Genomic DNA, 27,402 nt, shown 5'->3' on the forward strand with positions numbered 1-27,402 from the left:
TACAGCTACCTGCTTGCTATTGTTTTGTTTGGCTTTTTAAAAATTTCCTCTTCCATTTCTTGCTGGTATTCACTGTGTGAGTTGCTCTTTGTTTTAATGGAACAGTAAGAATTGTGTAAGCTTTAAAAAAGTGCTGTATTTAATTCTTGCAGAGAAAAACGTTATTGGGCTGAACTCCTGTCTGCTACTGCTAGCTTCGAGTACTACTCAAAGTATCCTCACTGCCAGCACAGTTGGCACCTTATTAAAAGCCTTTGCAGAGAAGCCAAAACTCACAGGGGCCAGAGCCTCTTCTTGAGTGAATTGAAATAGTTTTTAATGACTCGGGGAGATGTAAGTGACCTATGACAGCTGGGAACCTGGCCCTAATACACCTAGAAAGCCAGTATCTCTCACTCCTAGTCATGTTCCTCTAGGAAGTAAGGTAAGCTGTCCAACAGAGCCAGGGCACATCTGAACTGCTTTGTTTGGCATTTTGAACTCTTCTATTAGGGAGAGAAAGGAGCTTGGTTTGTCTCACCAACACAGCAGTACTTTTCTAGCTGAGCTGTAACTAGTCTAGAACCAAACCCTGACTCAACTATTGCTGAGTTTCTGGTGGTGCACACTGCTGTCTTCCTGACTTATGGATAAGATCAGCAGTGTCTCAGAAGTGATTCACGACTTGGGACCAAAGCAGGATATTACATGGTGTGTGTTATGTGTGCCATGCCTGGAAGTGTCCATCATTACATTCCTGCTGAGGTGTGTGAGCTTCTTTGCTACACGTGGGAAGAGCACTCCTTGTTTTGTCATAGGAAATATTGATACTGAAAGAATTCAGTTTCCTCTGGATTTTAGATATATCTGAAACTAATGGATAAAAACCTTCATGGTAAACCAGCAAGGGTAGGGGATTTTTGCTTGTTATTTCAAACCTAAGTAGGCAAACAATAATTGCTGGCATTAGGTGAGGGAAAGAGATGTGCACATTGCTTTCAAGGTAGTATACTGACATACCAGGCCTGTTATTTTTGTGCAGGTATTCTACTGTTTATTCTATTGCAGATGATTATATGGAAAAACCCTCTAAGTAGCATTGTACTTCATATCAAGCCTTATAGAGTAATACCAGAAAAAGCTGAGGTTAGTCTGAATTGAGTTAAATTTCTTTTAAAATGTCCTAGAAAATCAAGTTTAAGGCTGTGCTTCACATTGGCAAAATTCTGTTTAATTAAGGAATTTTTATCTTTCTCTTATTTGAGTTTTAGAATTAATGTCTATATGATGGAGGTTGAAAAATATTGTATTCATTGAAAAAGCATTATTTTAGATTTATGTTGACAGAAAATCAACTTTCTAACATATAGATTTCCATCAGCTGAATGAGAGAAAATTAATTAGGGAAAAGTGATTATTTTGGGGGCCAGGCTTTTTTTGAAAATGAAGTACTTTAGGATTTTTACTTTCAAAATATTGCTTGATCTTGAAAGAATTTGAAAATCCTCAGAAATTGAACATTAGAAATCAAAATAATAAATTAGTTCAGGAGAAAAGCTTTAACTCTCTAAATAATTTACATCTTGGGTTCTGCTCTGAAAAGTATAGTGTCCTGGTATGCTTGGAAAGCTTTCTTGTTCAGCATGTATTGCATGTAGAGTCAGGTTGTGGGCTTGTAATGATGTCCACACCTAGGAGCCATGGTCACCCACCAGCATTCCACTCAGCTATGTGCTGCAGACAGAGAACAAAAAATATGTTTTCTGGCCTCAAAACACCTACATACATAATACAATCCACATGTGACTATTTTTCAAAAGCTATTTAGAAAAGCTTATTTTATTAAGATGAAATTTGATTGCTGAACAAATATAAACTTTCATGCCTCTCTTTCACAATTTTTTGATGCATCTTACGTGTTTGATGACTATAAAAGAATTTGCCAAGAAAATGAAAGTCATAAAATTCCTCTGCCCTCGTGCATTAGCTTTTCTTTTTCTTTTGTCTCCTGAAGCTGTAGGAGGTGTTTGCTGACAAGCTTTGCTTTCAGGGCACTTCTGGAGCAACGTGATATGAGAAGTGACTCAGCTAAGCAAACTGAGTTTGTGTGAACATCAGAAGCCCTTAAAATGTGAAGCTGTAACTGGAATTATGAAAGGAGGCATCTAAGGAGCTCAATGTGTTATGTACATACATATTTCACTATATGTCAGCTATGAAATATAATTTCTAGTTATGCTGCAAAACTGAAAAAGTCCCTTCCCAAACCTTACAGCATCCCAATATCTTAGACAGATTTCATGCACTTTTAATGCATGAACAGGTATCTCATACACAGTTCTGGCATAATAGTCTCTTTTATATTTTTCTTGCTGTGTGACCACCTGTGTTTCACCTATGGGACACTCTGTGCAACACCCATGGAGCACACAGTGTCAGTCTGCAGGTAAGGCAGGTAGTGGGAAGTCAAGAGATTTATCTAGGCTTTTTTCCTGACTCTGCCACTTATGTCTGCAGTGAAACAAAAAAAGAGTAAGAGAGGCAGGAAAGCTATTTTGTTATGTAAGGAGATTTGCAAGGCGTTTATTTTGGTTTGTTTTGTTGTGGGTTGGTTTGGGTTTAGTTTTTATTCCATTGCCCTCCTGTCAAAGTTGAAATCTTATCTGTTCTTTTTGCTTTTCCTGGCAACAGCCATGTAAAAACAGAGTAACAGATTAAAAATGTAGCTTTGAAAGAAAGAAAGAGCTGAACCTTGTGTGTTTTTTTTTTTCTTTTGTCTGAGACAACAATTTACAATTTCTGCATTTTATACTTGAAATCCAGTGTCACAAAAAAAAATGGCTGGCTGTATTACAGGAAGGAAAGAACTCTATTAAACAGTTATACTGCTACAGCATCAGTTCTTCCACTTCTCAGAATTCTCTCTTTATTTAGATGGTCTCTCTGTCAAGAAGATGTATAAGAGGGACAAGAGTATAAGAGTTCACCCCCGCCGCCCACCTTCATCCTTTATTTTGTTTCAATCACACTAATTTTCTCTTGACTCCATTTCCCCACCTATAAAACTGCAGTAGGGATCAGAGTTTTCAAAGGAACAATTTTGGCATAAATCCTTAAGGCTGATTCGGTACCAAAATTCTTGTGAAATAAGCAATTTATAAGAGGAGTTGAGAGTTCAACTTAATCTGGAAAGATAAAACATACCTTTTCAACTTTCACGTACTTTGTGTCTATGTGCTTGAATACATCTATTTTGAAATTTCTAAATGCTTTTAATAGGGAAGAAGGCCTTTTAACTTCTGTAATTCTCCCCAATTTAAAAAAAAAAGGATATTTCCAGTGAATAAGCCAAGTTTTCACTGTCGTGGACAAAACAAAAGTTTAAAGGCAGACAAAGAATTGTTTAACCAGTTGTCTTTTCCTAAAATAACTGTTAGTTGACTTATAGAATATTTTTATTATATACATAAATGCAAACTGATAGTTAAGTCTTTTGGTAAGAAAGGTGGATTTGTGCACATACTTTTTTTTTTTTTTGCTGAACTTAGATTTGGACCTGAATCCTGCTTGCCAGATGCTTAACTTTGTTTTCAGTGGAACTATTCAGAGTGTATTATGTGAAGCACACACAACCATACAAGAGACTTGAGTCAGGTGAGCCTTGCTAAAGGACCCAGAAATAATTTATATATACCTCTTTCCCCTGTTAAAGGACTTTCTAGTTAGTGTACATATTAAAATGCTAAACTTTATGGACTTCAGGATTAGAAATACAATAATAATAAAATACAAAAATAGTCTATTTTTTAAATCTGTATGGTTACCAAAAATTTACTCTTTCAAAAATTGCCAAAAAAAAAAAAAATCACTTCTGGGAAACTACACACATGAGCCTAGGGCCAATTCTTTTTTCTTGATATTTCCAACAACTGCTCTGTTTTGCTTCTTCTGTTTCCTTGTCAGAAGAATCCTGTTTAGCTTGTTTGGCTAAGGGCAGTTGGATATTTATTCATTGATCTCTCCTTTTTTGCATTATCTTGATTTCTAATTAGAGTTTTTCAAGTCCTGTTACTTTACTATCCAAACATAGCTACAATAGACATCACTCTTCCATTTCTGTAGAGCTGTTCAGAGCCATGAAAGAGCTGTCATTTTACATTCTGGGACTAACCACACTGCCCAGCAGTTCTCCACTAGCTGCTTTTATTGGCAGTTTGATTGAATGATTTTTTTTTTCCCCCCCTCACAAATAACATGTGATTCAAAGTGCCTGAAAAAGTGTTAAGTCACTTGATGTTAGGAGAGATTCTGTAAATAGGACTGGGATCAGTCCTCTAGGTGTTTGTAATTAATCAGGCTCCAAACACTTGGAGCTTTTGGATGCACTTGTAAAAAGTCTAAAAATGTAAACAGTTTTCTTTCCCATCCCCAGGAAGTCTTAATGCACTAAAGACGTAAGCGAAGAAGTTAAAGTGCCAGTGATCAAATCAATTACACTTCAGATCAGACTGTGGCAGGGCTTTTTGGTTCTCAACCAGATGGAACTAGACTTCTTGTGAAGGAGGTACTATTATTTCTTGTCAGGGTTTCAAAATGAACATAGAATTCATAGTAAAAAATGACTTTTTTTTTAACATACTAGAACACTTAGAGGAAAGACTTCTTGGGGGCTGATGTCACTAAAATTATGAGACACACTAAAAAAATAATTGTATCCATTTCTTATTCTTCTGATCTGACAAAAGAGAGAACATAAATGAGCAGGATATTCTCCTGTACTGCAAGGCAAAGAAGAAACCCTCATTAATATAATAAACTCTTGGATTCAGAGTTTATGGGTTCTTTTGGCTATGCCTTTCTTATAGGTTGAAGTTTTTACATTAGGAAAGCTATGATGTAAAAACATACAAGAGACAAAGTACGGTGGTTTTTATCTTGATGTAATTAGTAACTGAGATAAATCCGGATGAGAGCACAGGTTATCTGGAGGCAGAAAGCATTTTTTTATCCTGTGGAGATAGGACAGCTTGTTTAGAAAGCCTCTGTGCATTAGGAGGGGAGGTGACTGTTGTAATCAGGTGTAACAAAACCACCTTCCCAGGTGAAAAAACCCCACCATAACCAAATATGATTTGTTTGTTTCCAATTTAGGGAAGTACTTTGTAAAACCAAGTACTTTTATGGTATAGTCTTTCCAGTCAAATGATTTGTTTGATCTGGAGTTCTCTTGCTTTGAGTACACTGCCACCAGCTTATGTAAAAGCTTTGAAAACCCCTTCAGTACTTGGACATGCATATTTTAATAGGGCAAATTCCACCTGAAACCACCTTGAAGAAAATTATGCATGCTGGTGTGGATAAAAAGATTGTGTCTTAACTTCAGTGCTGAAAATGCTTGCGACACATCTTGCTATAAGGAGATGTCATGTTAGCAACACTCATAGGATCCCGTAGGCTCCTTGGAGCTCTTGGTCAGTAAATCCCATACATAACAATAATTGTAAGTTTAAATTTGTCACTGGAATGCTAGTAGTGAATAAGGAAGTGGAGTTTTAAAATCTTCCTTTTCAACAGATGCAAAATTTTCTGAAGATATTTTTAAAGTTACTAGAATAAAGAATACACAGTCCAGCAAATGAACTCTTGCTTGTTTCCAAGTCTTGCTAAAGGTAACGTTGTTCCAAGAATTTGGGTAGCAGCTAAATGCGTCTAACTTTCCTAAAAAAAACCCAACCAATTCATAAAAAGTGAGTGAAAGGAGGCTGGTGGTGTTTCATCAATCAGGAAAGAAAAGGTGAGGTGCAGCCTCTTAGCCATGAGGCTGCAGCCTGTTTGTGTGAGACCTGCACCTCCCCTGCTGAAACTGTCCAACAACTCAGGAAACAATTAAATCAAGACAAGGAGCCATAATTAGCCATCTACTCAGGGGGATGGGGTGGGTGGTTGGCTTGGTTTTGCCATCTCTCTGACTACTCTTGTATTTTTATCAGGGGTCTGCCCAGCTTCCCAAACACTCCTTGAGGACTAGCTAGAGCTCAGTTTCCCTGTCGTTCCTTGTGCTCAGCCTGTCATATGAATCACTAGGTGACAAATTTGTGTTCATGCTTGATCACCTTCTCTGGTGTCATTAGAGCTTTGATTCTTTTGCCATAACTCTTACAGACACTTTTTGTTTTCTTAATTAAACTGTCTATGTCTGCTGTGGTATTGCGTGCAATGCCTGGTCCTGTAGACGTGTGTGAGATGAGCAGTTGCCAGGCTTGCTCCCTCAGGGAATTTAGGGAAAGAATTGCCAAGTTTGTGGATTCAGGCTGGGTTTAGGACTGAGATAGATGTAGAGCTGTGTTCACCAAGTCTCAAACAAACCTAGGCACGTATAGGAGTTCAGGCACCTGAGGTATATGATTACAGAAAAACATAGCTGTGTATAGCCCTTAGCTACCTGAGGAATCAGGAAAGAGAGGCAAGGTTTGAGGAGCATGTGCTTGGGTTTGGTATTTGCATTGGACACAAACTGTGTACCCACAACTGTGGCTACTTAGGCCTTTACTGGAGCCAGCACTTAACTTCTTTGCAACTGTTCACCCATCTTTTACTTGGAAATTATTCCCAGTTTTGTAAACCTCCAGACTGAGAACTTCCAGATGCACAACAAAATAGACACAGTGTGTTTTTTACAAGCAGCTGATATTTTAGAATGGGTTTCTGAAGGCCTTATCTTCAACTTTGTGGATAGTTCTGGTTCTTTTAAAGACTTATAGGTTGTTGGTGAGAATGTAAAAACACAGCAGAAAATGCTCATTGTGGTAAGAAATTAGAAAATAGCCTCAAACTACTAACGGATGTATTTTTAACTGAAAGAAATGTATATCATTATGGCATATATTGTTTGCCTGCTGGATAACTTGGCACTCAAGAGAGTCCCTGAAAAGAAGTCTTCCAAGACACCATAACTTCAGAGCAGTAACCACCAGAAAGGCTGCAGCAAAGCTGGAGACACTGTGGGATTAGCCAGATGAAGCTTTAAAGAATCAGAAGCAGGACATACTTTTCTGCTTTTTTAACTGTGCACACATGCATTACCCATTCATGCACAGTCTTGTGTCATAGGGTTTGGGAATTCAAGCAACAGCCAGGGTCTATGCATAAACTATGACAGCCATGCTTTTCTGTTAAAACAATGACTTTTAAAGAATTTACTTAAATTTTTTATTTGATCAATGGTGTATGCAGCATTAAAAATAGGCTTTTTTCAATTGCTGTAACACAGTTTTCAAGCCCATAAATCTTACAGCCACTGCACTACTCGTTGGAATCAAAGTTTTGCAATTCTCTTAGTTACTGTTTGCAGCGTTGTTTAAGAAAGGGAAAAAATAACCAATGGTGAATTATGAGTGCTTCTCTGGATGGCCTAACCTGCTCTTTCATGAGTCTGTTTCATCCATTTAGAAATATAAAATGTCACTGTGTGGTATCTTGTATTTCCAGTGTAGAAAGGTGTTCTCTATTGAGTTGAGGAATCAGAACTGTATTTCCCCCATACATGCTATCCCACTTGAATTTCAGCCACTTTTTGAGAACTTTGGGGCATTAGAACATAGATACTGCACTGAAAGAACTGCTAAGGTTTGGGTTTTGGGGTTTTTGTTGTTGTTGTTTCTCAGAATAAAGAATTAGTTAAAAGATATCTGAATTCAGCATCAAAGCCATATGCACCTTCTGTGACCTAGCAAATATGTCCACACCCAAAAATCCCTGTCATCTATAATGGAGATCTTTAGTGGTTCTCAGGAGAGTAACATTGTCATACAGTGGTTAGGTTCAGAACAAAGATCTGGAGTAACAGGAGTCAGAGTTTATACATCTAATGATCTGTAGCTGAATGATAGTGGTTAGGGAAAGAGGGAAAGTTTGAGACTAGTAACAAGTAGGGCATTATTTCTTTTCTGCACCTCTTCCTTTGCCTCACTCAGTTTACCATTAAATTCAGCCACTGACTCCCACCACAGTTTTTCTTGGAGAGTAGGATGAAGAAACACAGGATTAGATGTAAAGGACAACCATGTATTGCATTAGGAGCTGCATTCCATGTGTTTTGGTAACAGGAACTACAGAAGAAAATTCAAAAGAGATGATTCATGTCTACCTAATCTTAAAATCTGAAACCATTCTCAATTCCTGCCATCTCTACCTCTGCCCCACATACAAATACAGACCTCATTAATAAAATAGAATTTTTTAAAGCTCTTTCAGTTCCAGTTGATAATGCTACTGCCATGACACTCGTATTTAATGTTTGTTATGCTCCCATGTGTTTAACACATGGTTAGCAGCTCTCCCAACCATCAGGACTCATGTAAGCACAGCAAAGCAGTCATCATCATAAATAATGCAAACATGACAACTGAAACTACATATTTCCTTCTCCTGGTAAACTTGGATGATGAACTGGAGCTCAATGCCATTCTTCACCTAAAAGCAAAAGGCTTGAGCATGGCAGACCTAGATCACAAGTGGACTTGGAAAATGGTTCATTTGACCTTTTCATTCTCTTGTATTTGAAAAATCTTGGCTTAGTTCCCAATCCTATCAGGGATTCCCTGCTATCACAAATGTGGTAGTCAGCCACATTCATGAGTGATAGGGACCTTCATGATGGTGGTTTCACATCCTTTGCTTACAGTTGTTTTTAGTTTTTATTTAGTTTGCATGTAAGCAGGTCACTGTCAGTGGCTGAACCCTTCGAGGGAACTTGCTCTTTGCTCATGGTTAGAATCTGTTGTTGACCCTAGGCATGACAAACTGGCAGATCTTTTAAGGGACACAGCAATTCTTTATTTTAAAAGTACACTTCTTCTTTGAGATAATTTCTGAACATGATTCTTTTTAAAGAGTATTGAAGGTAATTGCCTGTCTTCAAACAAAACTGAATTTTTAAGTGTATGTATATGTATCCATATGGCAGTTGAGTCAACGTTGAGTTTTTGTTGTTGCTGTCTTTTCTTTAAGGCATATCACATTGCCATCATATTTGTATCAAGCATGGCAGAAATATAATTCAATCTAATTGTCAATTCCATTAGCCTGAAATCAGGTTGGATTCAGGTGTCTCAAAATTGGAGATAATGTCCTCTCCCTGATACCCTTGATAGCTTCTGGCTTGGATGGACAGGTACCTTAAATCCTACAGGTAGTGATACTTGGCTAATAAAATAGATAATCATCTCCCTTGCAGATCATGTGGAACTGCCCTTTCCTTGGACATCTTAAATTTTTTGGGAATTGTGGTAGCATCCTCTGAACCTCCCTAACTTGCCCTTGTTCTTCCATAAATCTGAGTGTGTGACTTCAAAAAACTGAAAAGTTGTCTTTAAGGTCTTTGTCCTATAGATGCAGACATTGTCTATTTGTGTCAAAAAGGAAGAAATTGCATAAAAATTATATCACATTACAAGTGATGGAGCATTACAGATGAGGTGAGAACTGGTTTAGTGAGATTACCAGCAAACAGGCCAGAAGATTCCAAGTTTGTTTTGGGTTGATGTTGTTATGGGCTTTTTCTAAAAGAATTTAAATGTTCAAAAATTAGGTTTTTTGTCCACCATGAAAATGAAAACAAAGCCTTTTCCGCACTTCCATAGAGCTACTGTTTAGAGGCCTGATTTGAAAGCAAGTCTCCTCTTCATCATGAAAAAGCTACTTGTCTTCTTCCCCAGCTACTGATATTTGGAAACAAAGGGGCTTGAGTGTTAACAACAAAGCCAAAAACCTAATTGACTTGATAGTCATTTTTCTGCCTGTGCCCTTCCTCAGTTTAACAGATAAGATAGGCTTCATCATATTTTGATAAAATAAGCTTCAGGTCAGCTTTACTTGCAATCCTGTAAGTGACTCTCGGGACTCTGACATTAGAGAACTGGTACCCAGCTTCTTTGGATTGCTCCTGGGTTGCTGCACAGACAGCAGCATGGTTTTATTGCATTTGGTGAATGCAGATGTGCCAGTAATGAGAAGCATATCATTATTTCCCCTCCTTAGCAATTCAGTAAGCATTTTTCTATCACTTTCTTCTGTGGGTTAACATCTTTATATTCTTTATTATCAGACTGTATTCTGTTTAAAAACATGTATTAATATGTGTATGCACATGCACCCCCAGAGTAAGTTGTGTGTCACAAATCAAATACTCTCAAAAGTTACACAGTGCTTTTTAAAAATTAGAGTCATAAATATTTCATTACCAGACAAAACCCATGTTTGAGGGCAATACACTTTATTTTGCATAGCTTCCTTCAAGCACATTGTGTCTCTAATGTGTTAGCAGTAATTAACACACTTGCAAATTTTAAAATACTCTAAAAGGTTTTAATTTTATAAAAATTCTAAACAACAGTATCAATATACATGCTCCTTAATTCACATGCATCATAAAGGTAAAAGGGCAATTACACCTGTGCAGCTATTTACATTCTTGGAAATATGGGTTTGGTGAACTCTGAGTGAGCAGGGATAGTTAGTATCTTTGTTCATTGATTCTGAAAGACACTGTTATTATTCTGTTTAAAAAACTACATATACATATTTGGACTGTTATTAGAACAGTAGGAGGGACAAGGATTTTTGCTTGTTTTTCTTTTTTTTTTTTTCTTTTAAATCAATATGGAGCTAGCCAATCCCAGTACTGAAAGACAGCTCTACCATGAAACTGAAATTAGAATAATGAATCTCATTATCATGGTGCAATAGCTACATTTTATTAAAATTTCACAATAGTACTGCTGAGTCTTCCTGGTGAAACACTCAAGCTGCCTGATGAACTCAGCAGACAGCTGCTCACCACCACACACTTGACTTGTTCCAGCAGACAGTTCCTGTAAGACACATCACTGTTTTGTGCAGTGTAAAGATTTTTTTTTTTCTTTGCTTGCATTTAAGGACAAAACCAGGTTTGAACCGTGATATTTTTCCTGTGCAGATCTATCATACTCAGGAGGGCAGCTCCTGTGGCCACATGCAGTCTGCAGTGCTGGATTTCACATCCCCACACAGGCTTGGAGTGACCTGGAGTACTTCACAAAATTACACGTGGGATTACTGACACTATTAAGCAAGCAATGCCTCTTTGCCTTTCCCTTTTTTAGCCCTCCTATTTACTGTACATACTTCCTTTTATTATGCACTTGTCCTTAATAAGAGCTTAAAAAAAATGAAATAAAACGGTTGTTTCATTTTTGTGATTCAAATGGATTTTACTGAAGCTATAAGGACAGAATGTAACTCAGATTACTTTAGAAGTATTGATGGAACAGTCAAGGATCTGAAGACCAATTTCTTTGGAATGGCAGTCTAGCCTCCAACTACCTGGAAGCCTTGTAGCTACACCAGTGGCTGGCAGCAGGGTTGGAAGGAATGACCATTTCACACACTGGGCATCAGTAGGTTTTAATGTCAGATTTATGCCATGATGTATATATTTATAGACTCTCTGTTGGTTTTGGAGCAATCTTTGTAGCTTTGCAGTCCCTGTATGAAGACTAAGCAGGTGTGCAGATAAAAAGAGTAAGCTTAAGATGCAGAGAATATCTATCACATGAACAGCTAGATTGCTCCCATCCTGTTCCAGCTACTGGAAGCCAAGGGAGCTTTGTGATTCATAGAAATTCCTCATTTTTGTGTCATGTGTGAGTATAAACCCCACTTCATGACATGCTATTCAGTTTTCTCTTCAAGATTTTTTTTTAAAAAGGAAATACGATGAAAGCCATGATAGTCTGCTCCAAAATGTTAGAATTTTGCAATCTACCCATAAATGGCATGCGAGGGCCAATTCTCTACACACATAATTTATTACAAATTACTAAGTGGTAGGACAAAAAAAGCAAATGCCATTAATGGTCATATTTGTGCCAGCCTGTAAACTTTATGTAGCTTGGAACCTTAATGTCTTATCTCTTTTTGTGGTTTTTTTCCTAAGAGGTCATCATTATTTTACTGGCTTTCTATAGAATGGGAAATTACTTTTTTTTCCCCACAGATTGGTAATATTAGCTGTAAGCTAATGCTGTTTTCCATAATTCCAGTGCTCCATTCACATGGCTTGAAATATTCAGGTGTATTCTCATCTTTCATAAAGGGAGAACCCTGGAATATAAAGTTCTTCAACCTCCTAGGGGCAAGAAGGCAATTTAAATTTAAGCTTCCCAGAACAACTTCAATGATATCTACCAGTGTTATTAGAGTAGCATATTTTTTCAGAAGATCAACTGTAATAACCTTCAAATCCTGGATTTAGATTCAGAGGTTGTTGACACAACCTTATTAACACAGACAAATGTCTCCATCTTTACTTATAATTTAACAACACTATTATGCACAAATGCTGCAGTTAATAAGACAAAGAACAGCAGGGGAGATTAATTTTCACATAACAGTTCTATTGATAAGGAAGGAATATGTTCGAGTGTTCAGGGAAACTGTGAGCCTGGAATGATTAAAACTAACAGAAAAATATTCCAGTGAACACAGTCAAAAAGCAGTTCTTTAATTTTTAAATTTGCACAGCAATAACAGAGACAAATGAGTCTCTGAACTATTTTGGAAAATGTCACTTTGCAAACCTTGTAGATTGCTTAAATGTTTATTGAAATGGACCAAAAGCCAAAATTCTCTGCGTAAAATAAATACTTTGTCTTTGCTAAGTAACAATATTTGTGAACAAAACATAAAACTATAATTTTCATGTGTCAAACACAGTAACATTTAAGATTAAATGTTGGAGTCAGACTTGGCATTTTTTTCATCTTCCTATTTACAAGCTTCTCATTAAGACCATTTACCTCACATTAGCTATCAAAATGACTAACATTTTTAAAGTTTGCTCCATGACTAAAATAAAAACAACAGAAATATCCTTTTACCATAACTTAACAAAAAGCAAAACCATACTTTTATCATCTAGGAGAACATGCTGTTATAAATACAGCTGTTTTTCATCTACAATTATATAAATAATATGCATGCTGCCATTCACAAGGATTTTAATAGATGATTATATATAAGCAATATCATGATCTAGAAGAGGATGGCATGAGTTTTTGTCTTTCATTTTTATTCTACTTATTTAGGATCTTTGTCTTCATCTGAAAATTGTGGAACAGACTTCTTTGCTACAACATTATCCAGTCGCTGTCCTTGCAGATATGGGTTCACATTCTGAAAAAGTATAAAATTATTTAGATGTATTAGAAATAGGGAAATAGATAAAAGGTAACTAGGATTAGTGAACATATTTATGTATTTATTATCTGTCAGATATTTACAGACTTGGAAAAAAAATGCCTTCAGGGATTAAATCTAGAAGTCAATCAGTGGTTTGTTTCTAATTTATTTTTTTTTTTTGCACAAGAATATAATTCGATCCACTGAAAGAAATACAAGTGAAGGAGGACTATCAGGAATATAGAATGATCTGAATTAAACACTGCCTTTTTGCTCCACTCCTCCTTTCCTCAGCTCAGCAAGAAGCAGCAGCAATTCTATCTCCCTTATTCTTAAGGCAGGACAGAACCTATACTTGTTAGAGAAGTACAGGTAAGCTTTAGCTTAAACCACTACCCCTGATGGACATTGTGCTGGGATATAAATTAGAGACCACAATACCATTTTGACCAAAGTCTCTTGTTCAGCCTGTCTCCTCTCCAGGAAACCCCTCCTTGCTTCCTCTCTTGATGCTGAGATAAAAAACTGCTGGCAAAGAAGCAGAGCCAAACAAGGTTTTGGCATAGAAAATGGCTCTCATAGCACTGCCAGAATAAGGGAATGCTGGAAAGGAGATTCCTGGAGAGGGTTTAACTTCACTTTGCACTATGCAAGCAGCACAACGTGAGGCTGAAGATGAACAGATCTCAAAACTGCTTGGAGATCGTAGATGGAGTAATGTAGAAAGCCTATGCTTGAATTTTATCTATACCAGTGGAATAAAATGTATTTACTGTATTTGCAAGTGGCAGGCAGTTCAGTGGAGCTTCAGTATTAAATCATTTACACCTAATTTCTGGCTTGTTACAGTGTGAGAGTAAGCAAATTTCAAGCGTATATTGTCTCCTTCACACAGATACAGTCAAAAATTCTAGCATGAAGGATTTGATGTGAATAAAAACTGCCTAAGGACAAGCTTTAGGGGAATGCGAATTTTCCAGTATCTCCTGATTCTTGTCAGGCTGACTGTGTCACAGAAATTACTTTTCTTGAGATATTTCTGTGCTTCTTTCACCAAAACTTAAGAATTAAAAAAGAAAAAAAGAAAAAAAAAATGGAAAAAAAAAAGGCATTCAGAATGGGCATGTAATATTTATTTTCAGCTATCCCAAGTATTTGTTGGATCTCTGGAAAATATTTAGGGTTTATCTGTCTTCAAGTTTAAGCCCTTGGGTTTCTCCAAATTTGTGGATGCTATCATTAATACTTAGTCATAGCACAGAACAGCCCTTTTGCTTACTTCTGTTGGGTTTTGGGTGTTTTGCCTGCTGCAAGTGAAAACATAAAAATATTAAGAACCAGAAATGAATGTAGAAAAATCTTTGAAAATAAACTAACTCCAGTGCTTTAAATTGTTAGAAATAAGACATATGTAAATGATTTGTTTGTGTTTGTTTAAATAAGTTCTGTTTAATGTTAATTTAGTGAAATTCAACTGTTGCATAAACTTCTAGGAATTATTTGAAGATTCCTAGGAAGATTAATTGGTCTTTTTTTTGGAATGGTACTTGCTTGCTTCTTTTTGAAATAAAGTAGAAGAGAATGAGACTACATAAAATTTTGAATCCTTCTTAATCAACAAAAGAAAACACAAAATATAATGCAAAATACTTTGGCTGATTTAAGTATGTTTCATCCTATGCAGCTGTTGCAGAATTCAAAGTAACACAAGTTCCTGAGCACCTCTGTACACACTCTGAGCCCACGGCAGCTTAGTGGTCACAGAAGTGGTCCTGACAGGGACAGGGCTGTCTGCAAGCCCAGAATTTTAAAAATGGGGAGAGCTGCTAATTAAAATTAGATGTCACTGTAAGCCTCCTTGCCTTGCTCTGCGAGTGCAGAGTGCAGCAGCAAAGGGTGAATACTCAGGACTGTGTGCATGCAGCCTGCAGGGGTGCCTAGAGGGGCACACACACGTCTGGGGGCACACACAGGCTGAGATGATGGGGTGCTCTACACCCCAGCACTGCCTCTGCGCCTCTTTCACTATAGCCCTGGATCGACACAACAGGGTTACTACGTACACTGCTGCACAGGACTTGTTTTAACCTCAAATGGAGACATTCAGATGCAAAAAAATCAACCCACTGCCAGATCCCAGAGCTGTGTCTGTGCAGAAAGGCCTGGAGGAGTGGCAGGGAGTGCAAAGGGCAGGAAGGGTATCCAGTGGACTTTTTGATTTCTAGAAAAACACAATCCACTGCTGACAGTTCTAGGTTACTCTTCTGCTGATAAAGTGGGAATTCTGAATTGTTCATTAAAGCATTAGTAATCATTACAGTATTACACTAAAATAATTAAAATTTTAATGAATTTAATATTAAGTGACATGTTGTGCTAGGAAAATAAGTTTGCTGTAAAGAAATTCACCTTCAAAATTCTGGGCTACCCCTGGCCACATAACTGTCAAGTGTCTCCAGCTAGTATTTCTTTTGTATCCAATTATGCCAGTCAGCTCATAGAAAGAAAATGTTCTTTTATTTCTTTTTTTCCCCTCATGTATATGTTGCATGAATTCCACTTTAACATGCTGTTCTAGCTATTAATAAATATTCTTCTGAACTATTTCCAGAGTAAATTCTACTTATTTAAAAATTAAAGTCAGGTGCCTGCCCTTTTTTACTTTTCAACTAACATACTCAAAAATCAAAAGCATGAGCAGATACTAAGCTCAGGTCAGATTATTAACTTAGGGCTGAAGTATCAACTGCCAATGGTGTCTGAATCAGGAAGAAATCAACTCATCTTCTCTAGCAAAGTCTTAAAGTTTGAGAGTTAATAAATAAATCATCTTCATTTATGCTTGTTATTTTACATTATATTTACTTCATTTACAATATAAACTGTGCTGTCATATTTTAAAAAGCTACACCAGCAGCAAAGCTAAAGATGTTGACTCTACCTGAAAGTGATTTTTTCTTTTTTCTTTTAACAAAAGAAAGGCTGACACTACCAAGTAAGTGAGTAGTGAGGTAGACTGTGCAGAATCTCTCTGTGTGGGTGTTATAGGAGCAGAACAATGAGAACTCTTTCATCTTTGTTTTTCAAGCAAGTGGGACACAGAGCTAGGAGTTTCATCTGAGATAGATCAGGTAAAGAAACACCTCTAGTGTTGTCTACACCCAAAAATATATTCACACACATAGATAGTGGTAATTAAATTTACTAATATTTTTAATAGGAAAGTTCAAATTCTGTTTTAAAGATATTGAAATTTAAATGGTTTTAAGCGAATAGGATAAATTTTAAAAGACAGATAATATGAAGTTTTATAATGTTATACACTTAAGTATATCTTATGAAAGTAAGAGGCTATTCTGAGAAATAAATCTTGTACCTAGAGTTCAGTCCTGAAGCTGGCTACAGTAGTTTATCACATAGAGTCCCTGACTTTACACATGATCTAAAATTTAATACAAATGCATTAGACTATCTCTTCAACGATATGGTTTTAATTTTGATTAGGTCTCTAGATTATACAGGGGCTATGAAATATTCTGATAGTTACCCGCTTTCTTCTTTTTGGACCACCATTGATTTTCTCAAAGAGTAAACTCTTGCTCTGGAAGGGAAAAAAAAACAAGACACCCATCAAATCCATTACACTCTTGTTTTAAAATATTACTTCTGCTATTAAATATTATCAAGTCTAGAAGAGTGTGTAGTTTTATGGGAGAAATAAACCAAAAATAAATATCAGTGTATTCCTACTAACATTTGCATTTCTTCACGAGCAGTCACAACCTTGTCAACAATTTAGAAGCCAGTAGTTTTCCACTATGTTATCCCCTGTGTTCAGGCAATAAGTGCTTCAAGTATGTGGTGGATAGTCTGGACATTCTCCATCATGTGATACATGGTATAAATACATATATATGTGTGTGTGTGTGTGTGTGTGTGTGTGTGTGTATATTTTTTTTTTTTTAAGAAAATGCAAAAAAAAAAAAAAGAGTGTGAGAGAGAGGAAGCAGGAGTCCTGCCTCTGGTATATCTTCCTATACATTTGAGGTGACACAGGAACAGGAGCAAAAAATACTTGCTTTATAAGGGATTTTCTAATTCCTTTTAAAAACAGAAATAGGCATCATTCCTACTGTTTTGTTGTCTTTGCTTATTCTCTTCCAGATATCAACACTTTCCAGTGCAAAGTTCTGCTGAAAGGAGTTCAGCGCCAACTCTTCCTTTGTTTAAGTAGTGCCCTCAATAAAGTTTCTAAAAACCATTTGGTCTATAACATTTTTAATGGCAAACCTTTTAAAAACTGCCAGAAACATCTTGGCAGAAGAGAAAGTTATGATGATGAGAAAAGAAAAAGAAAAAGAAAACCAACACAAAAAACCCCCTCTGACCATAGTTTACATAAGTGCATCCACATATTGTTGTATTTCTTATAAGTAGTGAATTCTAATAAAGTCTGGAATAACACACACATGTTCAACACATTTTGTTTCAATTCTGTGTTATGAAGAAAACCAAAACCAAACCCTAACCTGAAAATGGAAGGAGAGAAGAATTACATGTATAAAAGCAGAAGACTATATAAACAAGGCCATTAATTCTGCTATAAACAACTGACCTAACATTGATTATATAAATAGAAAGTGTAATTCTAGCACGAGACAAATTCACCAAACACTTCTAACTCTCTCTGCAGCCTTGATATGAGAAAAAACAAACATTTTCAAGTGTTACAATGAAATCTGCCAAAATTGTCTGTTTGGTACTTTTTGTGTTCATTAAACCTCAAACTCACAAGGCCTATCTCTTGTCCAACCTCAGTTATTTTGTCTGAGCTGTTCCAAAAGAGAACAGAGATTGAGTTGGCCAAGGAGGACATTCTTGGCTAGTCATTTACGTGAACTCACTTCAGGAAAACTTAAATTTAACCTTTTAAAGAAACCGAAGGATGCATGAATTAGTCTCCTTAGGAAACAATGCACCATCAAAGCTTCTTTGTAAAGTATTTGACCTAATACTTTCCTGAGAGGAAAAAGGATGTTTCTGAAATCGAAAGAATTTCATAGACTACTGGAGCTAGCATTTCTGTCATTCTGAAAAATTCCTTACAATTGAACTGTTCCTGCTCAAGGAAACCATATTTTGTTTAGTCTGTTTGAGAATGTCTTAAGACCCTAAGTACTGCTGTGGCATTACGTGGAGTACAAAGCAAATATGGTTGTGGAGCATGAGCTAAGAACATATTTGTATGACACAGCAATCTTGAAAATATGTTCCACTGTGCAATGGCCTGACCTCATCAGCCACCAGAATCTGCCCATGAAGTGTTCATCCCTCACTGAGAGCTTGGTAAGAATGAAGGCACAGAGTTTTGTTCAGTTAAATATATACCTCATGTAGACACATGTTGCATGTGATTTGCTACTTTTCCCTCACTCCTGGAGCTTGCTTTGCATCCTCTTGGCTACTTGGATTAGAGTACTACAGGTTGAGATTTGGGTGGAAAAAAAATGAGAAGTTAAAATATCTTCAACCAACAAAATATGTGAGAGATTTTTAGATTTGATTGTAAATTGTGTATTGTAAATTATCTTTGTGCAAGTGGTTCTGGAGGCCAACAACACTTCCTCAAGCCATCTAAAGAGACAATTTGCAAGATGCAAGAAAGGCACACTCAGAAAGTATCTGTGTCCTATAAGGAAAAGTCTGAAATGGGGAAAAAACCCTGAAATCTTAGAAACAATAGGTGTACACAAGGATAGAAAACTCCAAAAGTCATTCATCCTACTATTTCCACTGTCTCCTCTATGTTCTCCACAAATGAGGAGAGGGGAGGAGAATATAAGCTATGGATCTCACTATAAACAGCCTGTTCAGCATACTGATATGTGGGGACTTGTCCCAAAGACAGAAACATTCTTCCCCTTTCTTCCCACTCCTAACCCGGCATATATTTATTATGATTTATATATTTGTATCTCCAGATGTATTAGCAGAATTTACACATAATATTTAGCATCTACATAACCCTACACTTTGCTCCACGAGACAAGCTTCTAAACTTGCTTGATCCTTAAAAATGTGCCTCTTATTCACAGGATACTGCAGAGGTCCCACAGCTTTGAAAGCATGACAGGCTGTCACCAAAACAAGCCAACCAACCTGTTTCTGTCCCAGTAAGACATGCAGGTCCTTTTTTTTCTGACCTGCTAATGTACTCTGGGTTTTTCTGTGGTTACACTAAGGAATGCTCCTGGAAAGAACAAGTCACTGGGAACTGTAATGCTTCCTGAACCACACAGTGGTGAGAAAAGGCTGGGGAGAAGCTGCCCCAAGAGCTGGGAGCACATGCCAGCCTCCACAGGCCAGGAGATGCTGGCTGCAAGGGCTGCAGCTGGTGATGACAGCCTGGTGCCCACTCAGCTTGCAGGAGCTGGTGGAACCACAGTCTGTAAGCACTCGGCCACCACAGCCCTTGGCATCTGGTCCTGGGCTCTTCAACAGGAGAAGCAGGAGCAAACTGTTGTGGGCAGAGGGAATTTTAGGTGCTGGGGGCAGTGGGAGGATGCACAGTTACCCACTGGGCAGCCCACAGCCTGCTGTGTTGGTCATTTAAAACTTAATGCAGACAACAGTGAGTGCCCTAAAAGATATGATCTACTTCAGCTTTGCTTTATAGGGTCTCAAACAGATAATGTTTAGAGCGCTTATTTGATTTTTTTCCAGAGAATTAAAAATAAAAACCCCAGCCACAAAAAGATACCATTGTATTTAGGTTTTTACCATGTAGGAATATGCAATTAGGAGATGATCAGGGCTATTTTCATGGATCTCAGCAGAATATTTGCTCATGCATATGACCAGCTGTTTCATCTCTAATTAAAAAGGTCTGGAATTGGCTAAGCTGCAACTAGATATGATTACTGTTTAGTACCTAAGAGTCTTTTAATCCATACATGAGCAGCTTTTTCTCCTGAGTAAGTAGTGATGGATGGAGATACAAAAAAAGCTCAGGATTCACTAATGATTTATTATAATGTATTAAATATATATGTTGCTGATGACAACACAGTAGGTATGCTTAATTCTGAAATATTGCTATAGGCCAAAGATTTACAGAAGTGCTTTTGTAGTCTTCAGAATGGTATTATGAAAGTAAAGGACTCATGAAGAATAAGAAAATTAACAGCTTTATCTGGCATAAATAAGAATGTTCACCATCTGGTGTTTTTGAAATGAAAACCTTTGATGGTAATTACTTAGAATGCAACAAGTTTCCAAAATTGGGGGTTTTGGCATGATTCTCTCCAGAAATTTAGCACTCGCATAAGTAATTAAGACTATAAATCTTACACTGGTTTGATTATGAAGATGAATCATTGTCTCAAAATTACAGCAGAAGTGACTGCCAAACATGTCCATTTATCGATATATGCTTACAGAGCCTTGGTTTAGTGCAATCTTAAGTGAAGTGTTATAACAATGTAAAATGAGATTTCATTATTTGCTCTACAAGCATAAATTACGATCATTGTTATTGTTTTCCTGGCGCCTGAAAAAGGATTTGGGATTGGACATTTTAACTGATGTAATCCAAGATTAAGTGGCAGAACTTTCCTTGGAGCCTCTAGCCTGCAGAAACAGTCTAGCTGCAGTTATTAAAGTCCTTGTATGCTCAGAGCAAGATTTTTGCCCTTAGTGTAGCTCATTGTGTTTATTATATGTGATGTGTCACATAGGTTTTCAATATAATACAGTGCATAACCTGAGCAGAGGAAGAAGCAGCATCAAGTCCTCCAAAATCCTTAAGGTGGGGAGCATTCCTTAAAGCAAGTTGTCTGATCCTAGATTTTTTTAAGATGTTTTATGTTGCTGCACTCCATCCATCTGTATTTTCTTTCTTATTTTATTTATAAGTAGATGAAGAGTGAGTAGTCACTGAACCTGGATATTCTTTCAGATTAGGGCCATTTTGTGTTTTGAAATCCTAAATTCTGCACTAACTTTGGCTACATATTCACCATAGTTTGAAATGTGGGTTTTTTGCATTTATCAAGCTGTTATGCTTTGGGACAGGTAATAGAACAAGGATTTCTACTTTCTGTTTTTCTGGGGTCAATCACAAGCACTACCTATCAATCACAAGCACTATTTCTATTTTTCAGGGCAAGTTCACCTTAGGGTGATAATTTTTCCAGCATTAAGGACAATATTGTCCTCGTGGTTTCACAGTCTCCCACACAGCAGACAATATCCAGTTTCACATGCAACAGAAATAAGCAAGAAGCATGTACTCACCCACTTGCCCCTGTTGGGATAGTCATGCTCTGGATCAAAAAGGTGTTGGTGCAGTTGGTATTCCCTGCTGAACTCTGCTGTGTCTGGGGTGTTTTCTAGACACCCGTCATCAACTGCAAAAGAAAGCACTGAGTGCTTAGTAGCTTTGAGACACACAGTATGTGCCACATTAGTCACCAAACTTCTTAAATGCAATAATGCAATTTAAAAAACCATAAAGAACTGGAAGACTAGAAAATATCTGGGTTTTTTTCTTTTGAAACAAATTTGTCAGAATGTATTTATTTAAAAAAAACCCCAATCCTCACAACTTCGTGAAAACTGAAGGAATTTATTTTTCAAGTTCTTTCCCTCCTTTATGTTTTTCTTTTAATTATTGCACTTGATTTTACCTAGAACTGCATCCTGTTCTGATTCAGAAGGGATATTCTTTTCTTTTTTAAATGCTCACAAGTAGAACAGTGCTATGAGCAAAACCAGAATTTCTTTCACCAAGAAGCTCTTCCTGGACCTCCATTTCTAGTTCGCTACTTTGTTCAAACTGGCTAAAAATAATTTCTGCATCGTAAGATCTCATAAAAATGTTATGTAGCAGAAGTTTTATGATGAAGACATTTCTGTAGATTGGTAACTAATCTGATTGGTCCAGAAACCTCCTTTAACCACAATGCATGGTTTTGTAGATAGTGTCACATCAAGATAGTATCCTTTTAAAAATCAACCTACAGTCTTTTTACCAAAATAAGCCATCTTTAGCTTAAACAAAGTTTCAGCAGCTTGAGGCCAGAGTAGCTTTTAGGATAGAGTCTGCTCCTGGAGCTGCCACTGCTTTGCCAGCAAGGGGAGCTTGCAGTCCAAGTTCCTCTCAGACAGAGCCAAGGAGAGCCTACCAGCCAGGGCATGATGCTGGGCATTCAAACTGCTGCATCTGCCAGAACACAGGCACTCCAGAGCACACACCTGTGGACTTTCCCTGCTGTCCTTGTGTGTCATCATGTAAAAAGATTTGCAGATGGATTATCCTTTTCCCTCAGATGTGGGAAACAGTAAAGCCTTGACTTAAAACTTGAGTTAATTCAATGACCTGAGGAGGTTATTCTGAGTTCAACACATCCAGCTTTCTCTCTTTTCTCATAGGGGTTGAGAAAAAATAAAAATGCCAATAGAAAACAGGGGAAAACCCTTCATACTGGCTAACTCGGAAACTATTAAAACATTTAGAAATCATTTCAGTCTCATCAGGGACAAGGTTATATTAGGAGAGAAACAGGTGACAACAGAAAGTGGGGTAGACCTCAAAGCATTTGTGTCTTTTGGTAGAAAACACAAAGGGCAGCTGGACACGTGGCTGTCCTCTATGACTGTTAATCCAAAAGTCTTCAACTCAAGTGCTCCAGGCTTATGTATTCCTGCTGTGGAATGTGCATATGTAGACACTGACTGGAAAAATTGTTTTCCATTAAGCAAATCCACAGACCTGATTGAGGAAGGCCTCTGGTAATTTGTATGCATAATACAGTCACCACTCGAATTTCCATTTAAGGCTCTGAAAAACATTTTACTCTAATCCTAGCAGATACTATCTTCACTCACAGCATACCTATGACAGAGCCATTTATCTGAACAGGCAGCACTTCCCTGCAAATTCCCCCTGTGTTCAGATCTGACTGTATTAGCTTAGCTAACAACTTTTATTTCACCTAAGAAAGAAAAATGGAAGGGATTTTCAAAAGCATTTCCCTGGATGCCATGTTTTTAATTTATTTATCTAATCATGAACAGAAGTCTAATGGGCAAGCACGGAAGATAGAAAGTCCATGTGTGTGTGCTTGTGTGTGTGAGAAAATCTAAACCCATCATTTGCAACTTGTCAGACAACAGCTACAGTGAGCAAATTGGAAGATGAGGTATTATTTCAGAAGAGACGAAGGCATCATCACCAAATGGGCTGTAATAGAAAACAGTAAGGGAGGACTATTTGAAATTTTGTCAAATTTTTGAATGAAATGCAAAAACACTTCACAAAACTTTTCATAACAAATATTATTTCTGATGAATTCTAAGCTAGTTAGAACATTTTAAAATAAGAATACAGACAACTGTTCTGCATTATCCAAATAACATAAAAGAAGACTAAACAGAAAACATTTTGAAAGTATCTCTTAGCTCACAAATAAAAAATGAGAGAAAAATAAAGTGCTCATTCCCAGTTCCAGGTCCCAAGGCAGCCAATGGGTGTTTTACTACTGCTTTCAGTACTGGAAGTCATTCCTTGGCTCAGTAACAGGAAAGAGCCCCATTCTCTCCGGGTCTGTGTGCATCATGCATGTGCAGGGCTGCTTTGGTGACCCTTCAGCCCCAGCAGGGCTCAGTACCTGCAGGCTGAGGGACACCCTGCCTGTCCTGGGCACAGCTCTGGCTCTCCAAGGCTGCACTGCCCTCTGCCAGGGCCAGCCTGCATGCAATGCCTTGGGCTGCATCCCTGTAGTTCTCCATTTCTTGGCACAGATGCACCCTCAGTGAGCTATAAAGACGCATGGATTGGAGCCAAGGTATCTTAAATATTGACTCATGGTCTGGGTTGGAGATCAGGGCAGACAGTTTCATTCCTCTTGGCACAATGAAAGTCTCTAAAATAAGGGTAAATCTCATCTGTACAGAATAACTTTTTTCAGGGGCCAGCTTAAAAATGAACTCCCTGGGGAACATGATGCTCTCATAAATCTCACTATCTTCCACTCTGAGGTCAAGATGATTTCTTCCACGTGACCTAGGTAGTAGGTCCACATATTAATAATAAAAAAAAATTTTAAAAAAGCTCATCTGAAACACTAAAACCCCCGATTTCTCAACAGTTCTTCTCCTAGGGTAGAGAATGAAAAAAACCCCTCATTTCTGACAATGGGTTGTACAGTGCTGAAAGGAAAATGTATAGTGAAGACAGAGGTACAAAGGCTACAGCTGAATTACCTGTTTTTCCAATAGGGCAGGGATTTGGAGGGTCAGGATATCCTTGATCTTCACTGAAATCCTTTGGTACGTTATCTCCTGTCAGCTCAGCCACGATGTTTGGGATATTGCCATAAGGACCCAGGTGCTGGAGACCCTCGTGTGCACCACCTAGCAAACACAATTTATGCACAGTCTTTTTACAAGTTTAAAAGTGTAAGTACTTTAGCTGGTCCAAGTAATCTAGACTTCAATTTTAAAGTATAATCTCTCTCTCTCTATATATATATAACTGTTTTCGAGACAAATCCAAGTTTAGATTTCAAGCATCTCTTTTAGAAACATAACCATGTGACCTAAATTCAGTAGTTTAGATAATTAAAAACGAAACCAGGAAACAAAATCAGCCACATATTATTAATCTTGGGGTTTTTTTTTCCTTAAGTATGAAAGTTTCAGGCAAGAAAATGTGAAGAAAAAGAAATAATGAATCCTGATACATGTAAAAGCACAATCATCTTCAGTCACTGATACTATTACTGTTCATTATAGCAACTAACAATAGAAGATATGGCAAGACAGCATCATGGCAGGAAGACAACGTTAATGACACTGTAGAAAGAAATACTACCAGCACAGCCTAGAAATACATTAATAAATTGAGTCCCAAGGGCTTAAGATGCTAAGGTCCTTGGGGGCCTGAAGTATTCTAGCAAATTTGGTTGTGTACACCTAGAAAAAATATTTTTAAATGAAACCAATTCTTAAATGTAAATTCCTGTTGTAATGATGAAAAGTGGTGAAGAGTCCCTGTTCTTGATGGGAATTCTTGTTCACATATAGCACTTCCACAGCAGTCAAGGTGTTACAAAACATCTCAGTCAGTGACTTCACACTTTGCCATACAAGATTACCTTTTCCCTGTGGGACCCAGAGCACCATCACTGCAGGGTTACAGCAGCAGTGTGCAGCAGGTTTTGTAACTCAGAGGACACAATGATGAGCCTGCTGTGCTGTGCTCTTGGGCAACTGCACCCAAAACTCATGTGCTGTGGCCACGTCCCACACATCTCAGCTGGGTGCCTTGCCTTTGACAAGTCTTTGACAAGGGTCTTCCACTAAAGATTTGAAAACCAAATTTAGGCCACTCTCTATGCCTCTCTACAAATAGTTATCTGTCCCAGATCTTTTCTGCATGCCTTACTGGCCAAATGCATCCACAGGCTAAACCCCAGCTGCTTGTGGAGTTTTTTTAATACTATTGTACACTATTCTTTTGAATTTCAGACAAATAAAAAGTTAGTTTCATGCATGTTCTTTTTCCCTGACAAAGACAGCCACCACACACACTGCAGCAATGGATATGGTTGTGTGACAGCAAAGCAATATTTTTTTTAAACCCTATATAAAGGGGGATAACAACATACAGTCAACATATAAATTCTACTAACAATGAATTGAGAGGAAAAGGAATTTGAACAATTGGAAAATATGAGTTAAAGAGTGAATGCAGACACAACTGTTTGAGTAAATAGCAAAGTCACCATATTATCACCAAATAGTCTTATTTTAAATTTATACATTTTTCATAGATCCAGAAGACATGAATAAAGCCTCTGAACATGAAAGATGCTCCAAAAGAATAATTCAAGTACTCCTGTCCCAAATTAAAAATAAACATTACCAGCCTAAATCATCTTTTATACAGCCAAACATTGTAAGCTAACATAATCACTTGCAAAAATTGCTAACAGAAGGCACTCAAATGCAAAATTAATATTTTGTATTCATTTCTACATTTAGAAGTGGCAGTTGAGGCAAATTTTGCAAATTAATTTTGCAAATGATCAGTTGGATGTTGGCATTATACCAAAGCAAATTAGTCTATAAGCACATATATTTCCACTTTATTTGCACAATGGACTAAAATCTAATTAATGTGCTAGTTTTCCCCCTCAAGTACAAGTCTCTTATTCTGCAATGCAGTGTTGCAGAAAAGTTTTACAGATACGTAACAAATGTAAAACTACCCCTATAAAAAATTGCATCCCTGTTATATGGAAATTTTGCTTGTAGCTGACCACAAGACCTGGTACTAACACCAGAACAGCATTATACCCACTCTGAACTTTATTGTACCCGTAGTCCATACAAAGATGATGCTTGTAACACAATAATGTTATGGTGATGAGGTTAAAAAAAAAGTATATCATACATTTAATCTAATGTAATTTAATATAACATCTAATATATTGCATAAAATACTTCTTTTGTCCTGGGTTCCTTCACATGAAGATTGATTACATATATGTACTTAAAAGCACCAGGTTATGATTCTGCTGTAAACTACAGAACCACATAATCAATACGTGTTTGAACATCCTGTATACAATGTGGTTCACCATGGGACAATCCATCAGGTAGAAGCCTATCTGTGCTTGCATGTGGTGCAGACCTCTTGGCACCAAAGCTCCATCCATAAAGGAAACAGAGGTACTTAGCAGGCTCCAGTGTGCTATATATACATGTAAGTTTAAACTGACTGCCAAGAATTCCCTTGACTGAGTACAAACCAATCTTTTTATATTAATATAAAGGATTGTTTCCTTTAGGTATAAATGTCCAGGATCATTTGAGGGTTTTTCCTTTCTTTCCAAAAGAGCTGCAGACAATAGCACCTGCTCTGGTGCCATAATTTAGCACACTTGAGTGATTTAATAGCATCAGGAAAGCTCAGTCCTTATAAACTCTGATAAATAGTGCACTTAGCAAAGACCACAATGATAAAAAATGGAATGTTATGAATATAGAAAGTAGGAGTATTATGTACAGTAACTCTCATTAGTTGCATTAGTTTTGGTATTAAAACATTACTGATTTAAAGAAACATATTAGGATTAAATACACTGCAAGCTACCAAAATATTAGGATACAATATATAGTCAGCTACAAAAATAGCAG

General features: G+C 37.2%; 1 protein-coding gene across 6 annotated transcripts in view; it reads right to left on the reverse strand.

Annotated features, from left to right (window-relative positions):
* Positions 1 to 10,235: 10,235 nt before the first annotated feature.
* SCG5 (secretogranin V) overlaps positions 10,236 to 27,402 on the reverse strand; it is a 29,344-nt gene continuing 12,177 nt past the window's right edge. For all 6 annotated transcript variants that reach the window (XM_088167203.1, XM_014891245.2, XM_088167204.1 and 3 more), the window contains exons 3-6: positions 24,463 to 24,612; positions 21,493 to 21,605; positions 16,745 to 16,798; positions 10,236 to 13,191 (exon numbers count right to left, since the gene is read on the reverse strand). In XM_088167203.1, the coding sequence (XP_088023329.1) occupies positions 13,096 to 13,191; positions 16,745 to 16,798; positions 21,493 to 21,605; positions 24,463 to 24,612 (413 nt within the window). In that variant the 3' untranslated portion in view covers positions 10,236 to 13,095. The remainder of the gene's footprint in view (positions 13,192 to 16,744; positions 16,799 to 21,492; positions 21,606 to 24,462; positions 24,613 to 27,402) is intronic.

This window comes from Sturnus vulgaris, chromosome 6 (genome assembly GCF_052056855.1).
Source record: "Sturnus vulgaris isolate bStuVul1 chromosome 6, bStuVul1.hap1, whole genome shotgun sequence".
Lineage (NCBI taxonomy): Eukaryota > Metazoa > Chordata > Aves > Passeriformes > Sturnidae > Sturnus > Sturnus vulgaris.